This window comes from Ochlerotatus camptorhynchus, unplaced genomic scaffold (assembly GCF_037179485.1).
Source record: "Ochlerotatus camptorhynchus isolate MF236.1 unplaced genomic scaffold, CSIRO-AGI_Acam_v1.1 ptg000423l, whole genome shotgun sequence".
Taxonomy (NCBI): Eukaryota; Metazoa; Arthropoda; class Insecta; order Diptera; family Culicidae; genus Ochlerotatus; species Ochlerotatus camptorhynchus.
Genome location: NW_027040909.1, coordinates 2,812,345 through 2,832,915, shown reverse-complemented (window position 1 = coordinate 2,832,915; position 20,571 = coordinate 2,812,345). Strand labels below are relative to the sequence as shown.

The window sequence follows — 20,571 nt, the reverse complement described above, 5'->3', positions numbered from 1 at the left end:
ATGCATAAAGAAATTTTTGGACGCCGATACAGATTACTATGCGCTTATATAAAAAAAAATCTATTGCAAAAAAAAGCAAACATCGTGAGAATTTTACAGTCGATGCAATTTATTTATTATATTCAATTACAATGAATGCTTATTAACACTCCGAATACGGTGGGTCAAAAACTTTACGCCGACTACGAAGCCTCCGAAAAACGTGTAACGGCAAGTTTGCAATGGCACAACTTAGCCATTTCTTAATGAATTTCAAAAATTGTGGTGCCTTTAGAATTCCTAGGGTTTCTAGATGATTTTGATTGCAAAAAACTTGAAAATAGAGCCGTCTACTTTTTTAAAAAGCGAAAAGAGTTGTTACACGTTTTTTTGAAAGGTGTGTTTGTAGGGTTTTGAAAGTGGCGCAAGATCTGTAATTTAGATTAATGGGCACAAACGTTCACAATTAGCCAGAATACAGTCATGGTTCCTATATATGGATCCTGGAGACAACGGAACGGTCCTCGAAAAATCCGGAACATCCGTAAAAATGGTCAATCCATGGTCCTGATCCTAGAGTTCTGCGGTTTTTTTGAAAACATTAGGAACTGTGATATAAACAAATATTTGGGGTCGTGACATAAAATGTACCTGGATGGCCATGGGACCGTCCTCCGCAAGATCCGAAACATCCGTAAAAGTGGACAATCCATGAAACTGATCCTAGAGCTCCGTGTTTTTTTTAACATTAGGATCTGTGATATAAGAATGAATTTGGGCCATGGGACCGTCCTCCGGAAGATTCGGAACATCCGTAAAAGTAGTAAATCCACGATCCTGATCCTAGAGCTCCGTTGTTTTCTTGAAAACATTAGGAACTGTGATGATAGAAAGAATTTGGGCTTGTGACATAAACATGAACCTGGATCTCTATAGTACCATCCTCCGGAAGATCCGGAACATCCGTAAAAGTGATCAATCCATGAAACTGATCCTAGAGCTCCGCAGTTTTTGAAAAAAAAACACTAAGAACTGAGATGATAGAATGAATTTGGGGTCGTGACATAAACATGGACCTTGATGGGTATGGGACCGTCCTCCGAAAGATCCGGAACATCCGTGAAAGTGGAAAATTCACGAAACTGATCCGAGAGCTCCGTGGTTTTCGTGAAAACGTTAGGAACTGCGATATTAGAATTAATTTGGGATCGTGACATAAACATGGACCCAGATGGCCATCGGACCGTCCTCGGCAAGATCCGAAAATTCAGTAAAAGTGGTCATTATATGAAACTGACCCTAGAGCTCCACGGTTTTTTCGAAATCACTTGGAACTGTCATATATAAATTAATTTGCGTTCGTGTCATAAACATGTACCTAGAAGGCCATGGGACCATCCTCCGCAAGATCTAGTACATCTTTAAAAATGGTTAATCCTTGAAACTGATCCTAGAGTTCTACGGTTTTTTCGAAAGCATGTGGAATTGCGATATAAGAAAGAATTCGGGGTCATGGCATAAACACGTACCGGAGACGAACCACCCCAGGGCTGAAAGTCTCCTTAATGAAGATAAAAAAACACGAACCTGGATGGCCATAGGACCGTCCTCCGGAAGATACGGAACATCCGTAAAAGTGATCCAGAGGTTTCTTATATCACAGTGTTTAAAAAAGAACTGCAGAGCTCTAGGATTAGTTTCACGGTATGATAAATTTACGGATGTTCCGGATCTTTTGGAGGACAGTCACATCGCCATCCGGATCCATGTTTATGTCACGACCCTAAATTCTATCTTAAATCGCAGTTCCAAGAGTTTTTGAATAAAAAACCACGGTTTTTCACAGTTTCATCGATGATCCACTTTTACGGATGATCAAGATCTTCTGGAGGACGTTCCAATGGCCATCCAGGTTCATTTTTACGGATCTTCCGGAGGACTGTCCCATGGTCATTCGGTTCCATGTTTATGTTAAGACTCCAGATTCATTCTAATATCACAGTTCCACGGCTTTTCGTTCTTGGATAAATTTTATGGCTTGCAATCGGGCTAAGGCCTTGTTGTCCTCTGCTGTCCGAAGAAGTCGTCTCCACTCTACTCCATCCATGGCCAGACTTTGCCAGCCTCGTAGTCTGCGAAGGGTCCGCAGGTCACCTTCTACTTGGTCGATCCACCTTGCCCGCTGCGCGCCTCTTCTTCTTGTTCCTGTTCGGGCGCTTCGAGAACCATTTTCACTGCGTCGTCGTGCGACATTCTTACGACATGCCCAGCCTACCGTAGTCGCCCAATTTTTGCAATGTGAACGATGGATGGTTCTCCCAACAGCTGGTGCAATTCTTGGTTCATTCGCTTCCTCCACGTTCCGTCATCCAAGGGCGCGTTTGACCTACACGAGCATAGTCACGGTCTCGTGGCAGTAGACGACCACCGATCTAATCAGCGTCTTTTAGATAGTCAACTTCGTGGCGAATTTTATTCGACCGGAGCGTCCTCCGGAGTCTAAAGTAGGCACGATTCCCTGCCAAAATGCGTCTTTGAAATTCTCTGCTGGTATCATTTTCGACGGTCACCAGTGAGCCCAAATACACGAACTCATCGACCACCTCGATTTCGTCACCGTCAATCTGAACTCGGGGTGGGAGGCTACCATTGTCTTCCCTAGAACCTCTTCCTTTCATGTATTTTGTGTTTAATGCGTTGATGGCAAGTCCAATCCATCTAGCTTCAGGCTTCAGTCTGATGTACGTTTCCGCCTTCGTCTCAAAGTTCCGTGCCATGATGTCGATGTCATCGGTGAAGCCAAAAAGCTGTCTTGATACTCGTGTCTATCCCAACTCTTCTGATCACACCTTCTAACGCGATGTTGAATAGCAGACACGAAAGTCCATCACATTGCCGTAACCCCCTTCGAGATTCAAAGGGACTCGAGAGTGTCCCCGATACTCGAACAACGCACATCACTCGATCCATCGTTGCCTTGACCAATCGCATCAGTTTATCTGGAAATCCGTACTCGTGCATAATCTGCCATAGCTGATCTCGATCGATTGTGTCGTATGCGGATTTGAAATCGATGAACAAATGATGTGTAAGCAAGTTGTATTTGTGGCATTTCTGCAGAACCTTTTCCACTTTCACGGATGTTCCGGATCTTCCAGAGGACGGTCTCATGGCCATCAAGATCCATGTTTAGGTCACGACCCCAAATTCATTCTATCATCTCAGTTCTTAGTGTTTTTTTCAAAAACTGCGAAATTTTTCGGATCTTCCGGAGGACGTTCCGATGGCCATTTTAGAGATGAAATAGCCTAAGGCTAAAAATCTCTTTAATGAAGAAAAAAAAAAAAAAAAATCCGATGGCCATCTGGGTCCATGTTTATGTCACAATCCCAAAATCATTCTAATGTCACAGTTCCTAACGTTTTCAAGAAAACCACGGAGCTCTAGTATCAGTTTCGTTAATTTTCCACTTTCACGAATGTTCCGGATCTTTCGGAGGACGGTCCTATGGACATCCAGGTTCATGTTTATGTCTCAAGCCCAAATTCTTTCTATCATCACAGTTCCTAATGTTTATAAAAAAAAAAACGCGGAGTTCTAGGATCAGGATCGTGGATTTACTACTTTTACGGATGTTCCGGATCTTCCGGAGGACGGTCCCATGGTCATCTGGGTCCATGGTCCAAATTCATTCGTATATCACAGATCCTAATGTTTAAAAAAAACACGGAGCTCTAGGATCAGTTTCATGGATTGCCACTTTTACGGATGTTTCGGATCTTCCGGAGGACGGTCCTATGGCCATCCAGGTACATTTTATGTCATGACCCCAAATATTTGTTTATATCACAGTTCCTAATGTTTTCAAAAAAACCGCAGAACTCTAGGATCAGGATCATGGATTGACCATTTTTACGGATGTTCCGGATTTTTCGAGGACCGTTCCGTTGTCTCCAGGATCCATATATAGGAACCATGACTGTGTTCTGGCTAATTGTGAACATTTGTACCCATTAATCTAAATTACAGATCTTGCGCCACTTGCAAAACCCTACAAATACACCTTTCAAAAAAACGTGTAACAACTCTTTTCGCTTTTTAAAAAAGTAGACGACTCTATTTTCAAGTTTTTGCAATCAAAATCATCTAGAAACCCTAGGAATTCTAAAAGTACCACAATTTTTGAAATTCATTAAGAAATGGCTAAGTTGTGCCATTGCAAACTTGCCGTTACACGGTTTTCGGAGGCATCGTATTCGGAGTGTTAACTATGTCTTGTATATTATTGCCAGGCTTACCTTGAAAATAATGCTTTTTTAGTGTTATTTTAATCATTTTTACATCAATTGATTGAGAATATGCGTTGTAGCAGAACATAATTCTATCAAATGCCCATTTTTAGCATAGTATGTTCTTTGACAATGTAAAACAAATTCCTAATCGTCAGAGAACTATAATATCATTTATAAATGGCATGGCGAAGTCTCTTCGTTTTTTTCATTGTTTTGATAGTGTAAGGATCATTGAAGAGCAGACTAAATCTTTTGATAGACCCTAGCTTTTTCTTTATACATATATATATAATATATATATAATATATAATATATAATATATATATAATATATATGCACCACACGTGCATGGAAACGATGAAGACGCAAGGTAGTTCACAATGCGTCTCCATCGAGTCACAGCAGCTGTGACTAATGAAATCTATGAGTAACTTACAAGCTGGGTGCAACATTCAGTTCAGCCTGGAGGCTGTCCATAAACCACGTAGACAAATTTTTAAACATTGCAGATCCTACCTCCCCCCTCGTATACTTTACTAAAATTTTAAAATATTTTTACCGAGCGTATACTGTGGCTGGACTCCCCTCCCCCATTGAAGTCTTCGTGGCTTTAAAACAGGCCCCAGTTTGACATTATTAATTTTGGTATCAAAATTCTGGGAGAAGTACTTAAATGCTACAAATAATGACGAGGTCGAAGAAAAATAAGTAAAACATGAAGCATTTATTTTCTTTAATAACAATTTCACACATTTTTCTTCCGTTGAAAATGAATACCGTTTGACAATAATATACTTTTCGTTTTGAGGCTTAAAACTATGGAATGACTGTGTCCCCGAAATTTGGTTCACATGTATATAACGGTTTTTCAATTTTCTTTCCATTTTATTGTAATCGGATTCCGAAAAAAACTGATAGTGTATTTTTGAATCTGGCTTAGAAATAGCCCATGAGTAAAGTTCTTGGGCCGTTGTTATATGGTGGCCTTGCAAACTCGCTTTCGCAGCGTTTCGTTTTGATACTCCTCCCAAAGCATCACAAGGGCCCTTTCCATGACAAGTTGCGAAAAAATTCCACTCGGCAGCAATGCCAAAATCTTTTTGCATGTTGCATAAATTAAAAGCGGTCATCTTATTTTTATATTGGCTTCCTGATCCATCTGAGAAAAAGTAAATCTGTTGTAAGCTTGGCAATTTACATTTTATGAACGCTAGACAATGCGTAAGAAATAAACGAACTGCGACATGATTATGTTTAGTGAAATCAGCAATTGAAATAAACCTAGTAAATTTCAAATCGTTAGATTCTTCGTCTTTAAAATAAATAGCACAAGGGTGAATAGTACATTGGGCGTTCGCCCAATGAAAGCTTTGAACTGCATCCTGCACAACGAAAGAATAATTCTCCGAAAAATCACAGATTATGATGCATTCTGTAGCTTTCAAATTGCTTTTGACGTGTTTCATGTAATTTGCCTGTTGCTCAGCTATAAAGTTATGCGGCAATAAATTGAATAATTTTTCTAAAAAAGTATCAATAAATTCCTGTGTGTCCATTTCAACTAAGTCCATAATGCATCGCTCTACTTGACGCCATTGTTTGAATTGTATTGATTCAACATGTCCGTTACTAAGAATAGTCATTAGTTCTGTGGCCAAAATTTGCGTTCCTGAACAATTTTTGCAACACTGCAGCCAGCATTGTTCACTTGGATTTTGACAAATTATTTTTTTAAACAAATCGTGATAGGAATCAACACCATCTGGGAGTGATTGTCTGCTTTATAGTGTTTTAAAAATAAGTTTAACTTTCTGATGATATATACAAACGCATACAGTATGCGTGCCACTTGTCCCTGCCAAAATGCAGTGTTTCGGACGGTTACTGGCGAACATGGAAAATCCTATTTTAATATCAGGATATGTATTTTTAAAGATGGAGTACGCCTCCTGCAAGTTACACAAAACTAATCTTCTTTGTACGTAGATTTCGCCTTCATCATTTTTAGATATTAAATAATCTCTTTTCCCCGGACAAACACGACTTATATCGTCACTATTGTAAAAATCACAAACAAGCATTATCGTTGGTTCTCCTAATGAAGCTCTGCTTAACCTCTTTACAGGCACCGACATTATTCCTTTCTCTTGCTGCAGTGCTTTTGCTTGGTTGGCCATATGTTGGGAAACATTGAACTCCTTCATAATTCTATATGTAGACCAACTTTTGGGAAGTGTGGTTAAAATCCTGTATCGCTCATTGCTGTCTCTTGTTTCTTTATATTTATCCTTAAAGTTTCAAAAACTTTGGTTTCAATTGAAGAAAGAATTTTATGTTTGATTCGTCTATGAAAAATGATGGCAACGTCACCATAGTGACCATCAAGACGATCATTTCTATAAATAAAATAATTTGCGTCCTTTTTAACCTTATGGTCAGGTTTAAGGAACGTTTCAGTTATAACGGCAATATGCACGTTATGAACTCTCAAAAAGTTAAATAGCTCGTCTTCATTATCTTTAAGAGATCGAGCATTCCAATTTAAAATATTTAATGCTTTAAAATCCACGTTATCCATATTATTTACAAATTTTACTCCAGTTTGAATAGCATCAAACATGGAGTTAGATTTAAGCATATCAGAAAGCATGTAAATTAATGATTTCTGTAAAAATTCCATTTTAGGGGCAGTAATGCTTCCTAAGTCAAAATTGTCAAAATTTCCGTTAGAACGTTGGTTAGTATTTTGGATTCTACCCGTTGCAATAGCAACATAGGTACATATGAAACATTTGAAGCAGGGGTGGTATTTGTACCTACGGGTACGAATGTAGAATTTGTTCCTCGCTGACCGTTGTTAACAGCAGAGGAATTTGTACCTGGTCGGAAACGTGGAGCGTTTCCTACCTGGCGGTTAGAACGAGATTGTAGGATCGCTTTGCGAGTCTTACATTCCCAAAAATTGGATTTATGGTTTTCACCACAATTTGAACATTTAAATTTCTTAGGATCTTCCTTCACAGGACAGTCGTCCTTTGCGTGAGAGGAATCGCCACAATTCATGCATTTAGCTGGCATGTAGCAATTTTTAGTTCCGAGACCCCATCCCTGGCACTTACGGCACTGAGTGAGGTTTTGGAAATTTCCTCCAGCCTTCCTGAAGTGTTCCCACTTCACTCGGACATGGAGCATAAGGCTAGCTTTTTTTAAGGCCTTAAGGTAGTTTAGTTCACTAGACTTGAAGTGAACTAAATAAAAATAATAGGGTATTATCCTATACACGACCGCAGTATGACGTAGAACTACGCAAAATTGATGTATGTTATGCATTTTTGACTATTATACTTTATCTTAAATTGTTCTAGCATTTCAATATTTCGGTTATGGTTCACTTATTTTTCCTTGATTTGTTTTCCGTGCCGAGCACCAATGCTACCGACGCCAGGGAGGCAGCTCCCTCACCTGGACCCTATCTAACGACCCATCAACTCATGAACCGGTTTGGCACATATAACTTTTCCGCGTTTAGTGAAACGGGTCCCAAGACTCATTTCTAATTGTGAAAGGTGATCACGCCGTCCACTTTTAGCCGCTGACTTGATCCTGCTTGTTACAGGACCAAGTGCCATGCCGTCTGAAGCGGTAATGAGCAAAAGCACGACAGCAGCGTATATCTTTTCAGGTTCAAGCAAAACGATGGGCAACCGCACCTGATAGGATTTCCCGCCGTTTTTTATAAATGGGACGGGGCAGAAAGTATCTTTTGTGCAGAATATGTGAAAAAGGCTGGACTTCGGATATTAATATAATTGCATATATAAAGGTAGATAGTAACATTTTTTTCTCAAATTTGAAAGTTTTGGCTCTATGGTAAGCGGGTAAAAAAATAGCGGAATTAAACTTTTGCTTTTACTTATAATTGTAGTTTACTTATAATTTATTTCCCGGAATAAAGTTATAAGTCCATGTATTTTTCGAGTTGTCGTTTAAGGCACCGGGGAGGGGGTGTTTTACATGTATAACTTTTCCAAGTTCCTCATTTCCTCATTGTGATAGGTGGTCACGCCATGATCCACCTTAATCCGCTGACTTGCTACTGCTTGCTGCAGGACCAAGTACCACGCCGTCCGAAACGTTAATGATCATAGGCATGACAGCAGCGCTGTTTTATATCTTTCTTTTCAGGTTCAAGCAGAACCATGTACAACCAAATGGTACTCGATTATGACGACTGGGTTAGGGAAAATCGTTTATTACATGAAAACAGAGATAAAATTATCATTTGTACATTTTTCAAACATTTTTTGTAAAAAAATAAAAATAAAAAAATTTATTTCAGCAGATTTGTAATGTAATAAACTATCGATTGGCGTATTTGGATTTTATTTTCATCTATAAATGACAAAATTACAAGCGTTCAAAACCTAACACTATTTTACCACACATATTTTTTTGATTTGCACCCCGGTATAGTCAACAAAGACGTAGTTCTACGTCAAAAATCATTAGAAATCCCGTTGCGCGAATTGCCGGGACGGTATTTTATTTTTATTTTGATTACTTGGAGTGGCACAACTCCAAGTAATTTTGCCAGTTCATCTTTGACCTGATCCAGGGATTCACCACTGGGCAGTCCTTTCGTGACAACCTTGAACACACGTTCAGTTTTGGTGTCGTAAGTAAAAAATGTGTGCTGCTTCTCAGTAAGATACTTGAGAAGACATTCACCTCGTCCTCCAATTTGTAGTGAACATTTTACTTTCACGAACTTCAAAAGTTCCATGCGAAGAGCATGGAAATCGGAAGTGGTTATCACAATAGGGGGAAGCTTTTCCTTCTTGGCATTAAGCCGGGAAAGTTTACTAGAATTTTTCTTGGATGATGGATCATTCTCATCATCCGTGAGTAAAGCAAATTGATTACTCAAATTAATTTCATCAGAAGGGGGATCAAGAGTTTGCCCCTTTCTTTTGCGTTTAGGCGCCATGGCGGCAGTAAATTTTTATCCAAATCGACTTCCAAGCTGATTACTATAATAATCTGAAGGATCGAAGAGGAATTTTCCAAATCGATATCCAAGAAGGATTACCTCGGGTAGGGTCCAAACAAGGATCGAAGAGGAATAAGAGTTGAACAAGGTAGAAATTTTTTAAAAGTTGAGCACTGAAAAGTGCTGTTTAAATTTGTTGTAGCTTTAGGTAGTAGTAACACTTCCTTCAGCAAAAAGCAAATAGATCCGCACGGCAAGAGAGCACGATGCGGACTGATGAGAAATTCACTGATCTGCCCCAGTTTGTGCCTACTCAAGCAAATGCTGACCCATCTCCTACCAAACTATCCAACTCCGTACCATCCAAATATGGGTGGCGTCGGTGAGTCGCTTGCCTCTAGCTAAGTAGATGATACACCAACAATATCCTTCATTTCCCCGTAACGGAGAAGATGGACGTGGCCGGCAATGGTAATTGTCATGCTTTTCATGTTCTGAACTCTGTTTGGAGAGCTATTCACTCCCAAATAGATGTCCTTAAGCAATCAGAAGAATTGCGTTCAAGTAGATACATGTCAGTTGCTAGTATGCAATCTACGAATTACTCCGTTACAAACGCAACGCAAGGCAACTTCAAGAAAGTTCAATATCGTCAAATTATTCAGTGTATTGATTTATAAACCTCGAACAGCTAACCTTTTGATCGAGCAAATCCGATGAATGCATATAACTTCTATTCCGAGAGGGGCATGATCTGGCCATCAATATGTTTATAAACAAAAACAGTAATCTATTCCATCAACATCAGGAACACTGAGGTATAGTCCTTATGCAGCATTCATAAAACTGATAATGATTCAAACGAAACCTTCCGATCGAAGCCGGTTGTTGCTTATAAAATGGCATTTTAATTTGCAGCGTGATCAGTTCCTTCAAAGCAGTCACTTAGAATCGTTCAATTTCATAAAGCAAACAATGGTCGTAATCGTTGTTGCAGTGGCACTGCTGCTGACCACTGCTTCGACAGCATTCCCGAGTAAATTACCTAACTTAAAATTGTTGAGAAATCATCTAAATTCCACATTTCTTCCCAGCTGCCGACGAAGCTGAACCGGCTGCAACGGAGCAGTACACCCTACCCGAACCCGGTGTCTGCGGTGTCAACCTAGCGGATCGCATCCTGGGAGGAACCAAAACTGCAATCAATGCTTATCCGTGGACTGCTTTGCTGGTGGTGGAGCCTCGTGCCGGTGGTTCCGAATCGTTCGCGTGTGGTGGATCGTTAATCTCCGATCGGTTCGTTCTGACTGCTGCTCACTGTTTCCGGGAGCTTCCCGATTGGGTTCACGTGTAAGACATCATCACATGGGATGGGTGTTTGTTGTGGTGAGTGAATCAAATCTTCTCAATTTACAGAGTACGTGTGCGGCTCGGTGAGTGGGATCTTAAGAGCGAGGAAGATTGCAACGATGATAACCTTTGCACTGACAAGCCGGTTGATGTCGATGTCGGAAGCTACGTCGTTCATGAAGGCTATGATTCAAAGAATATTCATAACGATGTTGCGCTGATTAAGCTGGCAAAGCCGGTCACCTTCTCCGAGTTTATTTCGCCGGTATGTTTGCCTCTGACGGAGGAATTGCAGAATCAGACTATCGACGGGAAACATTTCACGGTTATTGGATGGGGTACTACAGAGCGGGGCCAAGAAGCACCAGGTGTTTATGGTAGTCGATACAAGTTGGAAGTTGACGTTCATGGAGCAGATTCGGAAACTTGTCATGCGGTCTATCCTGAACTGAAGGACTCGGAACTGTGTGCTGGAGGAGAAGCTGGGAAGGACTCGTGCCAAGGCGACTCCGGTGGATGTCTGGTAGCTCCGGAAAGTGATGGTTATTGGTATCAGTACGGAGTTGTGAGCTGGGGCCTCGGTTGTGGAAATCAAGGCGTTCCGGGTGTTTACGCTCGCGTTAGCAGCTTTGTTGATTGGATCAAAAAGCATATGAAATGAATGCATAAGCAACAATTCAATCCAATCCACCAATTGTAATCAATGTGTGAAGTCAAGAATTTTCCCAATCATACATCACAATCGGAAAAATCATACCGATAACTCACACCGGCTCTCCGAGTTCTTATCAGTCCATTTATCAAACCGAACGCGATGCTATCGCGAATCGTTCCCAATTTACATACGTTGGGTAAACACATTCGAGCGAATTTATGACTTTCCACATCGACCACCAGCAAAAGCAGAAAGGCATGACCGGAAGGATGACATTGGATGATTGGTTCGAGTGGCGCTGGCTGTGACCGACGACGAAGTTTATTTGTACAATTGATTAGAATAAATTCGTTTCGATTGTGCAGCTTTTATTTTCCCGTATCAAAGATAAGCGGTGGTAATTATCATAAATCGATATGGGCGAAAGGATATGTCATTGAGTGGTTCAGTTGTTCGTTTGATCTTGATTCGGAAGGAGTTGAAGTTTACGGATGTGATTTTTTGTCTATTTTTGAAACGGTGGGCAATTCTGAAGTCAAATGCGTGGAATAATTGGTGTAAAGTCTTTCAACATCAGTGAGCCACAGGATTGTGAATTGAAGAAAAGGTGTGTGCTTTGTACGAGATGATTGACGATGAGAAAGGATAAAGCTGACGAATCGATCATATTTTTTTCACAGTCAATCGAAATGGAGCATGAACAACAGGAAGAGGCGTTGGCTTCCGGTCGTGTTTTGCGTGATTTGTTTTTCCTTGCTTATCGCATGGGTCCTGAGGGATATTTTTCACAACCATTCAATTGTGATGGATGAAACTGGGTAAGATTTGGCTTGTGATATTGGGTAGAGATGGAAGTATGTTTGATATTTGCTGTTACATTCATAGTGAAAATGATACAGCAGAAGAAGCGGTGGAATTTGGCACCATCGATGAAATCAACGGAAAAAGTCTTGTCCTGCCAGTATCTGACCATTGCTGTTCATTCAAGAGCGGGTGTAAGATCGTCTGTACTGGCATGAATGTAAATGATATATCGACGGAAATAGGAAGCGTATTGGAGGTGAGTAACATCAGGAGCGAGTTTCGATATTTCTGATTATAATGAGGAGACCGTGAGAAGTTCGTTTACATCCATTGCCTTTCTTGATTATACAATGGAGCAGTGGTACCTAACCAGGGATACCTGACTCCTGACTCCTGGTTTCATGTCCACCGGGTAGGGCTGCCATATATCGCTTGAACAGAAAGAGTACTTATGTTTAGTTTCTAAATAATTGGAAGTCATGAAACAATAGGAAAAATTAAATGTGGTATTAACAAAATTATATTTCCTATCGTCACTGGATGAATTGACTATCACACAAATCTTCGTCAAAATCCCATCTATTTTTTTGTTTAAGACAAAAATTCTCGTAGCAATGGAAAATGTTGTTTCATGTTACACCTGGGTTGGGTGTAATTCAATTCTAGAGATCTTATAAAATCTTTATAAAATAATCAATTCTTCTGTGGGCCAAAAAATTCTACAGTCTACTGTTTCAACATAATGGAAAAATTATTTGTATTTGTATTTGTATTTAAAATAATTCATCTGACAATTTAGTCCTAATGAATAAATTAGAGCTAATTTTACACAGACCTAATCCGATTTGCAAAACGTTCGGTTGGTTCATTGAACTCGAAAAACTCTTCGACAGCCGTAAACGCACGAATACACGCTGAGATTGGTTCGTTGTTCCCAAACATGGTTCGGTGAAAACTTGGTTGCAGTAGCGTTGTATTCCGAAGAGATCTGCTCGGCACACGAAAGTTCAACATCGCAAGCAGGTCGGGGGCATCAGTTTCACCATTCAACAGCTTAGCAACAAGCAACGATTGCTGTACTTTCCGTCGTTGTTCCAGTGTGTCTAAGCCCAACAGTCGGCATCTATCAGGATACGGCGGCAAATTGTCAGGATCACTTCACGGCAAGTTTCTCAGTGAACCGTGAATGAACCGTTTCTGAACCCGTTCGATCCTTAGGCACCACGTGACATGGTGAGGATGCCAAACGACGGACACATTTTCCAAAATTGAACGGACAAGTGCACAGTACAATGACTTCCAACAATGTGGATCCGAAAAATCCTTCGCAACTTTGGAAATAAAGCCCAACTGTCGCGTTGCTTTCGATATGAGCGCTGAACGGTGTAAATCAAAAGTCATTTTTGTGTCTAGTTGAACCCCTAGATCAGTCACACTGGTAACTATGGTAAGAGTATCGCCGTCGATATGATAGTCAAACAAAATTGGATGTACCATGCGGTGAAACGTAATTATCTGACATTATTCCACACTAATAGTCAGTTTGTTTCTCTGGCACCAATCGGCAAACAAAGTCAGCGAGTTTTGCAGAAGCCAACAATCCTCTTGCATGCGCACCACAATGTACAGTTTTAAATCATCTGCATAGACCAGTTTGAATCCTTCGCCCAAAACCAAAGCAGCATCGTTGAAGAACAGAATAAACAGCAACGGTCCGAGATTACTACCTTGCGGAACTCCAGACTTGTTTGAAAACGGCGAAGATACACAACCCTCAACCTTCACTCAAAGTACACGCTCTGTAAGATAGGATTCCAACCAAAAAAACAATTGAATAGAAACTCCAAGAAGATTCGACGGTTGAGCATCTGTGGGTTGCAATTTCAACTCTAAGTGGTACAATCTATATCTGCGTGATATACGTTCCTCCCGACCGCGTTAACGACCACAGCCTGATTGAGAAGCATGTACTTTCGCTGAATTGGATTGTCTCTCAAATGGATGCCAGGGACAGCATCGTCATCTTGGGCGATTTCAACCTTGGCACTGTATCGTGGCTTAGCGATGCTCACGGCTTCTTCTTTCCTGACAATTCCCGTTCATCGTTCAGACCGGCTTCTCTCTCCTTGCTTGACGCGTATTCAACCGCAAGGCTTCAGCAAGTGAATGGCGTTCTGAATGCAAACAACCGTTTGCTCGATCTGTGCTTTGTCGGGGAGGATTTGGGACAAAGCTGCTCTGTTACCCATGCTCCGGCACCGTTCGTCAAAAACTGCAGACATCATTCACCTCTACTGTTGACGCTTGCAATCGATCCTGAGAAACGCTTCCAAGACCACGCCGAAACCGTCTTCTACAACTTTCACAAAGGAGACTTCGAGCGAATGAATAACTTTCTCGCTAATGTGGATTGGAATGCGACACTAGACTCCGGGGATGCGAATCTGGCTGCCTCGACCATGTGTGGTATCATATTCTACGCTATCGATCAGTTTGTGCCTAAAAAACTACGGTGTAAACCTGCCAAACCCGCCTGGTCGAACTCTGATCTTAAGCATCTGAAAAAGGTGAAAAGGGCTGCACTGAGGAAACACAGTAAATATCACACAGATTCTACGAAGGCTAATTACGTCCGCGCCAACAACGAGTACAGAGATCTCAATGCAAGCTTGTACAACGCACATCAGTCTCACTTGCAGAGTCGTCTCAAAGCTAATCCTAAGGAATTCTGGCGATATGTGAACGAGCAACGGAAAGAAACGGGATTGCCGTCCAATATGACTGATGGCGTTACTGATACCAACTCCGTCGCAGATATCGCCAATTTGTTTCGCACACAATTCAGCAGCGTTTTTTCAGACGAAGTTCTTGATGCTCAGGAAATTGCTGCTGCCACGAGTAATGTCGCTCGTACGTCGGTGTTTGGTTCACCATTCACCATCCACAGCGACATGGTGATTTCAGCCGGGAAACAGATGAAAACATCAACAGGATCTGGTCCAGATGGCATTCCCTCATTAGTACTGAAACGTTGCTTAGACACTCTTTCAGAGCCCTTAGCTAAGGTCTTCAACTTGTCAATGACCTCCGGAGTTTTTCCAGAATGTTGGAAGGATTCGTTTGTTTTCCCTGTTCACAAAAAAGGATGCAAGCAGACTGTCGCCAATTACCGCGGAATAGCTGCATTGAGTGCTATCTCCAAACTATTCGAGCTAATTGTCCTGGAAAAGTTGGTTCAAGACTGCTCGTACAGTATTTCTCAGGATCAACACGGCTTCATGCCTAAGCGCTCGACGACGACTAATCTAACTGTTTTTACATCGTTCATTATTCGTGAGATTGAACGTGGCCATCAAGTTGACGCCATATACACCGACCTCTCTGCAGCTTTCGATAGAGTGAACCATGAAATTACCATCTCTAAATATGACAAAATGGGTGTTCATGGGAGTCTACTTACCTGGCTTCGCTCCTATCTGACTGGCAGATCTATGTCTGTTAAGATCGGTGACTACGCTTCTCCACCCTTCATTGTTACATCTGGTGTTCCTCAAGGCAGCCACCTGGGGCCATTGTTTTTCCTGTTGTATATGAACGACGTGAACTTGATCCTCAAATGCCTTAAACTCTCGTACGCCGACGACATGAAGCTCTACTACGTAATAAAAGGGCCTCAAGACGCTCATTTCCTCCACCAAGAACTTGAAGTCTTTGATCATTGGTGCCGGATAAACAGGATGTCTTTAAATGTGTCCAAGTGCTCGGTCATCTCCTTTGGCCGTAAACGGGCGATGCATTTCCACGATTACACCTTAAGAGGAATAAGCTTGAAACGCGAATCGACTGTCAAGGACTTGGGAGTCATGCTCGATTGCAAATTAACGTTCAAGGATCACATTGCTTATGTTGTATCTAAAGCTTCATCGCAGCTAGGATTTTTATTCCGTTTCGCCAAAAGCTTCAAGGACGTGTATTGCCTGAAGGCTTTATACTGTTCCCTGGTTCGACCTATACTGGAATACTCTGCCGTTGTTTGGTCGCCATTCTATCAGAATGTCATCCATAGAATTGAAGCTGTTCAGCGAAAATTTATTCGCTTTGCGTTGCGACACCTTCGTTGGCGCGACCCGCGTAACTTGCCGAGCTATGAAAGTCGCTGTAACCTCATCGACCTGGAGCTCTTGGAAGGAAGGCGTAATGTGGCGAAGGCTTGTTTCGTTGCGGATCTTCTGCAAGGGAACGTCGACTGCTCCACACTTCTCGGTCTTCTTGACATCAACACTCAACGACGGGACCTCCGGCTGCATGCGTTCTTCAACAACCGGCGTTCGAAGACCAACTATGGCGTACACGAACCAATGTTGAGTATGTGCCGCGTTTTCAATAGTTGTTATCATGTGTTCGATTTTAATGTGTCCCGCGAGAAAAATAAGCGTAGCTTTAAGAGATGTTTGCGTTAATTTTGTGTTTGAAGCAATTTTGATGTTTAGATATAGAAAATTGTCATTAGGGTAACTATTTTATCTGTTGACAAGTAGAAATAAATAAATGAACCAAGGAAACTTGTGTAGCAGTATGTTATGATCAATTTTATCGAACGCCGCCTTCAAGTCGGTATAAATTACATCGACTTGCGCTTTTTCCTTCATACTTAAAATGCGTTGAAAAAACTGAGTTTGAATTTTTGGAGAACGAACCAAATAAATTTTCAACTTATACGCATACATTTTGCTAAAAAATAAACAGTTTTTAACCTTTGCGTACCTAACGTCAAAAATAGCATGGATTAAAAAAAAAATCGATTAGCCCTAAAAACATAATTTCTCAATCTTTTTCTGCACAACAAGTTGCATTTTGTGGAGAATCTATTCAAATTTTTGAATCCGTCAGGACAAAAATTGGATTAATACATGGTTCCGGAAATATTTCGGTTTCTGTTGGGGTCACTATGGGTCGGCACTCGGCTTTACTGTTCTGTAATAACTATACACACGGTGAACATAATATTTTCTCACTCAAATAATGTAATTGAACCATTTACGGCTATACCGATGCTCCATGATCACATTGAGTATCCCGGAAAAGTTTCGGTGCACGACGGGTTTGATTCTTGTTGAGAATCGGCCACATCAATTCTCAACAAGAATCAAACCCGTCGTGCGACATACCAAACTTCATGATTATACAAAACCTGAGGGGTAATGGCCTTACTGACAATCCACGGTCACATCAGCCCTCCGGAGCATATTGTGGTGCCCCTGGATATGTTATGGTGCCCTCGGGAAAGTGGCCAATTCAAGACCAACAATTGAAATGGCCTTAACTCCATTTTGTAAACAAACCTTGTAATGCCATTTTCTCGCGAACCGAAACCTTCATTCGCAAACCTAAACCACAATCGGGTTGAGGAGAATTTCCCCTACCTGTACATTATGTTGGTTTGCCTTTGCGGACTTCGGTTCGCGAGAAAATGGCCTTACAAGGTTTGCTTACAAAATGGAGTTAAGGCCATTTCAATTGTTGGTCTTGAATTCGTCAATTCGTTATGATTTTACAAAACATATCAGTAATGATATTTTTTTCATGTCGTATTACTCCATCACTATTGAGAAATGGTGAAGTTTTCTGTTCTGATACAGTTGCCATTCTTGCCTTCATTGCAAGGAATTGATTCGAATTGCAAGTTCTCACTATTTATACCATTCGAAGAGTGAAAACACCCTCAAAAGGCACGCCTCTTTGTCAGTTAAACTTGGATTCCATTGCAACAAAAATAAGGAATGACGTATGTCCCGCAACGTGGGTAGATCACCTTTTTGTGGTACGTTACGGGATGTAAGATCTACCAGCGATTCCTAGTCCTGACTACTTCAAACTAGGGGAACAGGATTTTTCAGTAGTTCATCTTAATCTTTGTTACTTTTTATGCCTTGTTGATAGCGAAAGAGAAAAGGGCGACTTGTTTGCTCGTCATTTCAAGCAAGTGTTCCACGATTTCTCCGTTTCGCCGACACAAGTGCTGGATGTTACTGTTGGGATGCCACGTGATGTGTTTAGTATCAATATACCGCGCATTTCAAAAGACCGATGGCCGCAATTTTTGTTCGCCGCCGGACCTGATGGTATTCTGACATCAGTTCTCAAACGTTGTGTAGCCAATCTCTGCCTACCACTTGCGAGGCTATTCAATCTCTCGGCACAGCAATGTGAGTTCTTCTGCCGCTGGAAACTTTCTTAGCTGTTCCCAGTCTACAAAAAGAAGATAAATGAAATGTCGCAAATTATCGTGGAATCACCTCCCTGTGTGCCTGCGCAAAACTGTTCGAGATTATCATAAATGATGCTCTGCTCGCGTGCTGGAAATATTATATCGATACAGAACAACACGGCTTTTACCCGAAGCGCTCCGTGTACATGAACCTGGTGCAGTTTACTTCTGACTGTTTGCGATGCATGGATTCAGGATGGTAAGTCGATGCTGCGTATATGGATATAAAAGCTGAATTTGACATGGTGGACCATAATATCTTGCTTGCCAAGCTGGAGATGCTTGGCGTCTCGTCTCGACTTCGCGTTTTCTATGTAGACGATACGAAAATCCAAAAAAATTGTTAGTCTCTGGGACTGTTGGCAATTCAACAACTTCTTTTATATGTCCAACTCAATGTATCAGCTGACGTGTTTCGTCATGGGTTACTTGGCCTTTTTCGTACCATTGGCCGTAACTTTTTTGTTTAAGTTTTATTCATTTAGACAATAATTGTCAGTTGAATTTTTCATCATACAAATAAACAAATAGACATGACTTGGCCATGTCCCCGAGGATAATCTTGAAACAAGCAAAAGTGAGTTAGGTAGTTATTGTTCATCTACGTGATTCCTAATCTTTTATTCGCTGTCCTCTAGTTTGAAGCGGCTAAGACTAGGATTCTGATGCATGGTCATTATCACTGTAATTTCTTAATTTTGTTGCGAAGGAATGCGTTTTTGACTGACAAAGGGGTGCGCCTTTAGAGGATGTTCCAGCACTCCGAAGGGTATAAATAGCGGGACCTTTTAATTAGAGTCGGATCCTTGCGATGAATGCAAGAATGACAACTGTAAAAAAATCGAATACTTCATCATTTCTCAATAGTGATGGAGTAATGCTACATGCACTAAACTAAGCACACGGGAAATACTACAATAGGTCAAATTACTGGTCGCAGTGGTGTAAGGTCTCGAACAGAGAAAAAAGGGAATCATACCAATTATGACCATGCATCAGAACCCTAGCCTTAACGACTTCAAACTAGAGAACAACGAATAAAAGATTAGGAATCACATAGATGAAGACTAACTATCTCATTTTTTCCTTGTTTCAAGAACATCCTCGGTGGACAAAGCTGAGTTTTGTCACTTTCAACAAGGCATAACAAATAACAAGGCTAAGATGTTTTCCTTTGATTACTGAAAAAAAAAATGTATTTCGTAATGGGATGAAAGTTTGAAGTACAGTAGATTTGATTTTCAGTTTATTAGCTCATGCTCATGTGCAATATTGAGATTTTCCTAATGGAAAATGGAGTTGCGAATTTCTCGCGCGTATGTCCAGAATTAATCTTGAATAAAAAGGGTTGATTATATAGAATTGATTAATTCTTAAATTAAGTTTAATATGTGTTCTTTAAATGTGTTTTGGAAAAGCTGTGTTTATTCGTTTTTGGGACGTCTTTTATATGCTGAAAAACAGTCAACGGTGCATTCGAAGATGGTCCCATTATCACTAAAAATATGTATTGTTTCTTAATTATTCCACATGAAGTTTACTTAATTTTCAAAAAAGGAGACAAAGGAACACATTGAAACCGACGGAGGATTTTCTGCACGTTGCAGATTCTTGAAACATGTTAAGCGAGTCACATGAAATAATTCTTTAATCAAAATAAACTTTATGACGCATGACTGGATCTCACAGAAAACATTTCACCTGCCGACGGTAGTAAACACTATTGGGTTGAAAAAGCGAAATTTAACAACTCTTACTAATGTTCGCAATTCATAAACTAAATCAATGGCACATCATGTAGAAAATAAAAAATATTGGATCATGAAAATTTACATCCTGCAATTTGGATCCGAGAACTGCACCGCCCAACAATCACAGACTTATATTTGACTACTTCAGTGTTGGCAAAATCAGAAATCAATTGATATTTTTCCGCTCTCATGCGCTCGCAATATCACGCATGATATTGGAACAAAATATCATGCTTGATATTGATTTTACAAGCTCCTTTGATATTGCGAGACTATTCACAACGTGCAAAAACCAAGCTGAGAGTTGACTCGACACAAAATGATTCCATTGCACATCGTTTTCTTAGAAAGAGAAAGCATAGTTTGCTATCTCTTTTTAATCTTCACCGATGGCAGACGTAAAGGGACTGCTGCAAGCCATTATGGAAGTTTCGGTTGCATTCGGGTGGAAAGCAAAAATCATTAAACTCAATCTCACCACA

At 40.7% G+C, this 20,571-nt stretch overlaps 2 protein-coding genes across 2 annotated transcripts in view; both read left to right on the top strand.

Moving 5' to 3' along the window:
* The first annotated feature begins 10,184 nt into the window (after positions 1 to 10,184).
* On the top strand, positions 10,185 to 11,635 carry LOC135711170 (CLIP domain-containing serine protease B4-like). Its single transcript, XM_065233942.1, has 3 exons — positions 10,185 to 10,297; positions 10,356 to 10,611; positions 10,678 to 11,635. Exons 1-3 carry the CDS (start codon positions 10,237 to 10,239, stop codon positions 11,270 to 11,272), a joined length of 912 nt encoding a protein of 303 aa, XP_065090014.1. The 5' UTR covers positions 10,185 to 10,236; the 3' UTR covers positions 11,273 to 11,635.
* Positions 11,636 to 11,722: 87 nt separating this feature from the next.
* The window catches only part of LOC135711185 (uncharacterized), a 41,741-nt gene continuing 32,892 nt past the window's right edge, over positions 11,723 to 20,571 (top strand). Inside the window, exons 1-3 of the mRNA XM_065233970.1 lie at positions 11,723 to 11,873; positions 11,947 to 12,084; positions 12,152 to 12,326. Of these exons, the coding sequence (XP_065090042.1) occupies positions 11,806 to 11,873; positions 11,947 to 12,084; positions 12,152 to 12,326 (381 nt within the window). The 5' untranslated portion in view covers positions 11,723 to 11,805. The remainder of the gene's footprint in view (positions 11,874 to 11,946; positions 12,085 to 12,151; positions 12,327 to 20,571) is intronic.